General features: G+C 37.8%; 1 protein-coding gene across 1 annotated transcript; it reads right to left on the bottom strand.

Moving 5' to 3' along the window:
• LOC103956388 lies at positions 1-1,744 on the bottom strand. The gene has a single exon (XM_048564872.1). The coding sequence runs from the start codon at positions 1,680-1,682 to the stop codon at positions 747-749; it is 936 nt and encodes a 311-aa protein (XP_048420829.1). The 5' UTR covers positions 1,683-1,744; the 3' UTR covers positions 1-746.
• Positions 1,745-8,885: the final 7,141 nt, after the last annotated feature.

The following is an 8,885-nucleotide window of genomic DNA, read 5'->3' as shown; positions in this document are numbered from 1 at the left end:
GTTGCAATTATTCGTGATTTATCGTACGCTTCGTAAGTGAGCTATATTATTCATGACTCGAGCTTTTACTGGTTTGAGGCTACACGCTTAAATGATATTACAAAGTGTTTTTTTTTGCACGGTATATAACATATTTTTTTGTAGTGAGATTTTGGATGATAAATGCACAAAATCAAAATAATTGAGGTAATAAGCACGTTGGTCAACACTTAAATAATAATTCAATCATTAATAATCACATTATATGGTTTACAAAATATAATTTAAATTAGCGTTACCCTTTTTATCATTCAATCATATCAGTTTCATTACGCACCTAATATGTATCACTTATGAATGCAACTACAACCATACGAAACCGAACAAAATGTCACGCATTGTTCTTTTTCAAGTAATTAGTTTCTATTTATTTCAAATCTAATAGTATTAATCAAGCATCAAATGCCACTTTTATATTTTTTTTCTTACAATACCAAGCATCAAGCCATTAATAAAAGATCATTAAGTGTCATGTCAACGTTAATCACATAGTTAAACATCAAATGACTAAATAATTAAGAATATAAAAATATCAACTCAAATTTAATCATAGCATAGTAAAATATACATTTAACTCTATAATGTTTAAAAAAAAAAAAAAAAAAAAAACCCTCTATAAGCCTATAAGCTTTGATCATCTATAAGATTTCGAAATTTACATTGTATAGTTTAATATATAGAGACCTAACCAATCAAATTAAGTTTATTTAACTCGAGTCAATGACCCAATGCTGCCCATCAAACTTAATCTTAAGTCCATAAACTCGAGCAAATAAAGTTACCGCCCTTCTTACACCTCTGTTATCTGCCGCCGTAAAATAATCATGCCCGAATATTATTCCGCCAGGACGTAAAATCCGGTAGGCCCGGTTAATATCGGACCATGCCGAAATAAAATCATGACCTGCATCCACTTCGATTAAGTCTCCAAACACGCCCATCTGGCAAAGCCAGTCAAGCCCCGCCCCGGTCGAAAACGGGACGGGCAAAACCGACTCCGTGGCGTTTACTGACACGACGTTCTGCATGAACTGGTAAAGCAGAAGAACGTCCCCATTTAGGAGGCTGATGTCGCTAAATCGACCGCGGAAGCCAGGCCAGCCACGGAAGTCGTCGAGGCAAAGGATTTGGGTGGTGTTGAGGCCGAGTTGGTGGGTTAACTCCGCCATGTGGATGGCTGAGGCGCCGAGGAAGGTGCCAACTTCGATGATGGTTTGGGGTTTGAGTTTTTGGATGAGGTTTTGGAAAACGGCGCCTTTGGAGCCCCAGCCTTTGATGCGGCTACGGCGGAGGAGAGGAGCGGCGTGGGGAGGGGGGAAGTTGGTGAAGGGGGAGGTGGAGTTGAAAAGGTGGTCAAGGAGAGTTTGGCGGATGAGGTGAGGAGGGAGTGGGGGAGAGCAGTGAGTGGTGAGTAGGAAGTGGTCGAGGTTAGTTGGGAGGCTTGCTAGTTGGTGGAGAATGGGGGCGGAAGGAGGAAAAGAGGGGGGTGAGGAGGAGGTGGTGGGAGAAGAAGAGGAGTGGTAGCCTAGGGTAAAGGAGATGAGGAGGAGGAGGAGGTAGGCGATGGGTTTGGCTAGCTTTAATTTTTTTTGGTGGTGGGGATGGTCTCCTCTCATGGCGGTGGGTGATTTTAGTAGATGCATTATGTTTTAGGAGAGAGAGAGAGAGAGAGAGAGAGAGAGAGAGAGAGAGAGAGAGAGAGAGAGAGAGAGAGAGGGATTGAGGGGGACTGATTCGAACTTAAACCAGGTGTTATGAAAACGACTGGAAAACGTCCTAAGACATGAATCTCCTTGCATGGGTTTATAAGTAAATTAAGCTATTTTTCAATTAATTTTATGATGGGACTTAAACTTCTTCATAGTATCAAAGCAGGTTGTCTAACGTATGAAGCTGAACAGCCATATGTGCTTCACATGATCACATCACCTCATTTGTCTTGTCCATGTGTTTGACTGAAAAATTCGCTAGAGGATGCATGTTGACATGAATCTCACATTGATGAGAGGAGGAATCTTGCATGATTTTATATGTTAGGCAAATCTCTATATTACCAATTATTTTTATTGTGCAAACTCAATCTTTTCGGTTTTGACATAGATATGTACCGGGTGAGAGAAAAAGGTTTGAATTATAATGCATGATTACCATGGGAGATTTAAAAAACTAACCATTTTTACCACATTAATTTGATGCTTACTTGATATACATTAAGGACATGTTTACCTAGACTTCCTCTAGTTGTTAATTTCCCTTTTAATAACTAGCTAGCAACCAGAACACGCTTTGTTTGTGCAATTAAATGTACTTTTTTATTTTTTATTGTTTAAGGTATAATTGGAACATCCAAAAGTAGATTATAGAACGTGGCATTTTTGTATATGTTGCTCGACCTTGTTAGACGAAGTCAACAATCAATTACTATTCACGTAACTTGAGGAGTTTTGTTGTGCTTGGAAATCTTATCCGGTTGATCTTCCATGTTTGTAGGACTTGTTTTCAAATGTCTTTTGTAGTCAAACTGTTCGTAATCTGTTTGTAATCTTTTCATCTTTTTGTTTTTAATTTTCAAATTCAAAGTTCCATGTAATTTGGGTTTTCAAACTCACGATGTAATCAAGAAGTTATTATATATACATGCAACCCACAGTTGTTTGGGTAGGTAACTGAAGTGAAAAACCTGAGTTCCTAAGTTTTACATGGTTTCTAGAGTATTTTTTTGTCTAATGACAATGACCCTAGACCTTTCTTTTTCCATCACTGCTTCTATGGCTCAAAACAACAATACCGTTTCCCAAACTACCAACCCACCCACCAAACAACCATTTCCATCCTTTTTCATCCTCCATGACTACTGTTGTGCACATTAAACTTGATAGGACCAACTACCCATTGGGGTTGGCCCAAATTCTTCCCAATTTAAAGAGTAGGGATTTAATGGGATATACAGGACCAAATGATCCTTAGTTGGATCAATGGATCTTTGACTGCTTTTGTTTTGTCTGTGGTGGCAAGCAAACAGACTGCTCGAGCTATTTGGGAAGCTTTTGAGCAAAGGTATGTGTCTTCTTCACAAAATTGCATTTTGTTTTTATGAAATAAATTATTGCAGACCAAAAAAGGTGATCTATCTATGGAGGATTACCTTGATCGCATGAATGCGATAACTGACAATCTTGCCCTAGCTGGGCTACCCATGAATGATGATGAACTAGTTCATAATATGTTGAACAATCTGGGGCCGACGTTTGAGATGACTGTTGGTGTTACTTAAGATCATGACATGCCCATTACTTATCCCACCCTTGAGGCATTACTGTTGACTACGAAACGCATAATAGCGGAGCAAAATCCTTATTTGGTTGAGAATGTTCCTGTTAATGCCTTCATTGCTATAATATGCCGTAGTGGTGGACGAACTCGTGGCTTTGAAAGAGGTGGATTTCCACTAAACCGTGGTGCAGCCTTCAACCATTGAGGTGTTAACGCTCATAGCAACATCAACCAGTGTAATACATCACGTAATACAGAAAAATTTGTTCCAAATGGTGATAGGATTGTGTGTCAAATTTGTGGCAAACCTGGGCATCCAACACTTGATTGCTACCAAATGATGAATGGTACATATGAAGGCAGAATTCCTACCAAGCGTTTCTCAACAATGGCGTCATCATATCCTATCACTCTCAACAAGCAGCCAAATGGAACATGGTTGCTGGACACAGGTGCAAATGCGCATAGTACCCTAGAAATCCAAAATTTGGTCAATCCAAAGGAATACAATGGTAATGATGGTGTAGGAGGTGTAGGTAACGATTCTAGCATCCCTATATCTCACTATGGTTCTAATCAATTATATACTAATGCTTGCTCATTTGACTTAAATAGCATTCTTCATTGTCCCACTGCCTCCACAAATATTATTTCCGCACATAGGTTTACTTTAGATAACCATTGTTACCTACTCATATTTCCACATTTTTCCTTGTCAAGGACCTCAAGATCCGGAAGACGCTTTTTCTGAGGGAGATGTGAGAATGGGTTATACCCATTTCCAAGTGGTAGTGGACAAGTCAAATATCTAGTTTTAGCCTTTGTGGGAATTAGAGTCTCAGTTCAAAAGTGGCATGCTCGACTTGGTCATCCTGCCAACTCAACAGTAAAGTTTTTAATTTCAAATCAGTTGGTACCAATTCTTGGTACTTCAAATGTAACTTTTTGTGAGTCGTGTCCCTTAAGAAAGAGTACTAGGTTAGTTTTCAATATCTTTGAGTCTGTTTCTCAATTTCCGTTGCAACTTTTACATTCAGATGTATGGTGTTCTCCAATTATTTCCAATGAAGGTTTTCATTATTATTTGCTTTTTGTGGATGATTATTCTAGATATTCTTGGATTTTTCCCATGAAAAACAAATCTCAAGTCTTTGAAAATTTTGTCGAATTTAAAGCTAAAGTGGAAAAAAATGTTTAATTTGTCAATCAAAACCCTTAATGTGATGAAGGTGGTGAATATAAAAATCATGCTTTCCAAACTTTCTTGCACTCAATGGCATTTCTCAACGGTTTTCATGTCCCAAATATCCTAAACAAAATGGAATTACAGAACGAAAACATCGACGTATTGTTGAAACAAGTATTGTTATGCTTTCATAATCTTAGGTGCCACAAAATTTTGGTTTGATGCATGCTTGACTACCACATATATATTTAATAAATCGAATACCTACTCGTGTTTTGTCTAATCTATCACCATATGAGAAACTTTTTCAAAGAAAACCCAAATATGAAATGTTAAAAGTTTTTGGTTGTCCATATTTTCCTTGGTTAATGCCATACACACAGAATAAGCTTCAATCAAAGTCAAAATCTTGTGTTTTCTAGGGTATTCTTTGAACCATCAAGGCTACAAATGGATGGACTTGACCACGAGACGTATATATTTGTCTCGCACGAGGACAATTTCCCTTTTAAGGGATTCACATCTCCTTTAGAAAATGTTGACACACAAGGTACGATTCCCTCCCTGACATATTTGTTCACGTTTCCCTTATCCCACTCTACAAATCTACCTCAATTACCTAACTCTAGCTAGCCTACTTTAGCCGTGACCCAAGAAACTGTTGTGCGGAAGCTTCAAATATGAAACCAAAGCTAATACGGCAAAATATTACAAGACAAATAATCCAAAAGACACAAGGATTTATACTGGTTCGGCGTAAGCCTACATCTAGTTTCGAGACGGCGAGGAAATTCCACTAATATCAAAAGGAGATTACAAATAGAGTTTTAACTCTCAAACCCAAATCCCCCATACAACCAATAGCTCTCACTCAAACTAAGAAACAAATGGAGAAGAAGAAACACATATCAAAATCCTTCTCTCCCAAAAGCTACACAAGTAGCACCAACATCTTTGATTGAGTGATTACTAACAAAATGGGATTATTACAAATGGTGGGAAGGAGCAGCTCATATTCAAATGGGAGAGCCGAATGCTCTCCCTGGTTTCTCTCATCTGCCGCTCCCCCTCTCTCCAAAAAACAAGCACTCGTCAAGTTGCAAAAGAAGAAGCCTAATAAACCCAATTCCATCTGCCTTTGAAAAAAGGCCAAAACTCACGGGTGTTGTTTCAAAACCTTTTTCAAAAGCAACCAAACATTTCCCTTTTTTCCTCCCTAAAACAAGGAAGGTGTTCCTCACTTTTGGTTTGTTTAATCTAAAGTTTTCTTGGACATTTGTCCACTTGGCCACTTGGCCAATTATTCAACAGAAACCTTTTCTAATCCAACCACATCACCTTCCACCACATCTCAGCCTTATCCAACTATTCCCACATATTCAACCTATGTAGAATCTACCAACCTATTCCCACCGTGACTTTATAACTTAACCAACCATTATGGTCCTTTTCATCATCAAATGAGCAAGTGTTAGTGCCTCCAGACCTGTGCCAATGCAATATGTGCCTCCCAATGTGCTTGAACATCGTATGATGACATGTTCTAAATTTGGGATTCAAAAATCAAATCCTAAGTATGCTATGCATGTAAATGTTGATCATTTTCTTGTTGAACCTACATGTTTTAGTCAGGCTGTCAAGCACCAAGACTGGAGGAATACAATGGTTCAAGAATTTAATGTTTTGCAAAGATGTGGAATGTGGAGTTTGGTTCCATATCATCCCAAGATGAACTTGCTGCCAAATAAATGGGTTTTCAAAATTAAGAGTCATGTAGACGGTGCCATAAAGAGACATAAAACTCGTCTAGTTGCTAATGGTTTTCATAAAAAATATGGAGTGGATTTCAATGAGACATTCAGTCCTGTAGTAAAGCACATCACCACAAAACTTGTGCTTAGTCTTGCAATCTCAAAGAGGTGGCATGTTAGGCAACTCCATGTCCAGAATGCTTTCCAGCATGGTTATTTAAATGAATAAGTATATACGCACCAACTATCGAGGTTCATTGAAAAACAATTCCTAAATCATGTCTATAAGTTGCAACACTCCATTTAAGGTTTAAAACAAGCCTTGAGGGCTTGGTTTCAACGGTTCTCAGAGTTTTTGCTTCAGCTTGGCTTTCAAGAATCTATTTGTGATTACAGTCTGTTTGTCTACAATCGTAAAGGTGTGTATCTCATTTTGTTAATCTATATGTAGATGATATATTGATCACATGGAACAATTCTCATTAAATGGCACGACTGATTAAGAAACTGGGCACAATGTTCTCTATGAAAGATTTAGGACCATTAAATTACTTCATGGGTGTTGAAGTGAAGTATGATGGTAACTCTGTGCATCTAAGTCAATCCAAGCATGCCTTTGATTTACTTACACGTACTAAATTTACAGAAGCCAAACCCATCTCAACTCCAGTTTCATGTGGACAAAAGCTGAGTGCATATGTGGGTGATCCATTTGACAAACCAGAATTGTATCGAAGTGTTGTTAGAGCCCTACAATACATAACTATTACTCGGCCAGACATGTCCTATGCCATTAATCAAGTATGTCAATTTATGCACTCCCCTAACTACTCACTGAATGGATGTGAAGAGGATTCTTTGTTAGTTGAAGGCCACACATAACCATGGACTTGTATGCAAGCCTGAAAGTTCACGGTTGACAGCGTTCTCAAATGCAGATTATGCTAGCAATCTAGACACATGACATTCCACATGTGGCTTTTGTATTTACTTGGGCTCTAATCTTGTGTCTTGGAGTTCGAATAAGCAGAAAACAGTTTCACAATTAAGTGCTGAAGCTGAGTATAGGCAATTGGCTTATGCCGCAGCTGAATTATCCTGGCTCAACTGCAAGGATTTGCACTTGCATTTTGCACAGCCCACTATTTGGTGTGATAATATTTCCTCCATAGCCCTAGCTTCGAATCCAAACTTTCATTCATACACTAAACATTTAGAGGTTGACTACCACTATGTGAGAGAGAAGATGGTGCGTGGACAATTATTTGTTAATTATATTTGTTCCCAGGATTAGCTTACTGATGTGTTTACCAAAGGGTTGTCTTCAGCTTGTATTAAGTTGCTAGTGTCCAAGCTTCCATTCATTCCATCACCTGTTAGCTTGCAGGGGGCTGTTAGACAAAGTCAACAGTCAATTAATATCCACGTAACTTGAGGAGTTTTGGTGTGCTTGGAAATCTTATCCCATTGGTCTTCCATATTTGTAGAACTTGTTTTCAAATGTCTTTTGTAGTCAAACTGTTTGTAATTTTTCATCTTTCTGTTTGTAATTTTCAAATTCAAAGTTCCATGTAATTTGGGTTTTCAAACCCACGATGTAATCATGAAGTTATTATATATACATGCAACCCACAGTTGTTTGCGTAGATAACTGAAGTGAAAAACCTGAGTTCCTAAGTTTTACAGACCTAACCACCAAAAACAATGATATGATACATTTCCATTCCATCTAGGTACTTTAAGATCAACATGTTACATATTACATTTTTTTTTTTTTTTATATAACCCTTTCTCTCGATATCTTTTTATATCTAATGGTTCAAACATCAATGAATGCAAAATGAAAAAATAATAGCACCAATTTAAAGATATGTTTTGATATCTTTTGATGTACATCCAAAAGTACATCTCAGGGTGGAGTAATTGTTAGACACCTTGCAGTTTTTTTGGGCTATGAGAAACATAAATGGAGGAAAATAATGAACCTGCGAGGAACAACCCTCCTAGCATGCAAAGCTATGAGGATCAGATGCTCCCAAGCATTACGACTTTTGTGGTGAGATGTGAAGAGGGAGAAACTTCTTTTGATTTTCAAAATTTGACAAAAGAAACCAGAGCAGAAGTGCGTACAGATTTAATCGTGAATTGGGAACCAAGAAGAGACATGTTAAACCAAGGGGGTTTTCAGGCTATTCGTAACAACTCTGCCACAATCACATGCTACAATAGGACTGCAACATGCTGCTGAAGATTTAGGTTAATTTGACGAAACCACATCTCCCAACCAACCCAAAGATCTTGACAGAATAAGATGCAGCATCTTACCTACCTGCAAATAAATTCCCCAAACACTCAAATATCAGCTTGAAAATCAAAAGGAATAATCTTCAGAGAGACCCAAATCGATAGGAAAATTTTACTCGAACTTATAGATTGATTCTTGCTTCATTTGTCTTGCAATTTGGCAATTTGAACTGAAAACCGGTTAAGTTCGAGAGCAACATCGTAGAACAAAACTTCTATACTTACCTAGCTATGAGACCTAAAAAAAGAAAAAAAACAAAAACTTGCTTGCGCAAAATTACTTTAACGCTTATATTGTTTTTTTCTTTTTAAATATTTTCTTTCAATTATGT

Source organism: the organism of the source record quoted next, unplaced genomic scaffold, assembly GCF_019419815.1.
Source record: "Pyrus x bretschneideri cultivar Hongxiangsu unplaced genomic scaffold, Pyrus_bretschneideri_v1 Contig4, whole genome shotgun sequence".
Taxonomy (NCBI): Eukaryota; Viridiplantae; Streptophyta; class Magnoliopsida; order Rosales; family Rosaceae; genus Pyrus; species Pyrus x bretschneideri.
Note: the sequence above shows the minus strand (reverse complement) of the source record. Positions and strands in the feature narration are given on the sequence as shown.

Bases quoted from the DNA above. Each gene is read 5' to 3' on its own strand.
- LOC103956388 (XM_048564872.1), bottom strand. From the start codon at position 1,682: ATGCATCTACTAAAATCACCCACCGCCATGAGAGGAGACCATCCCCAC.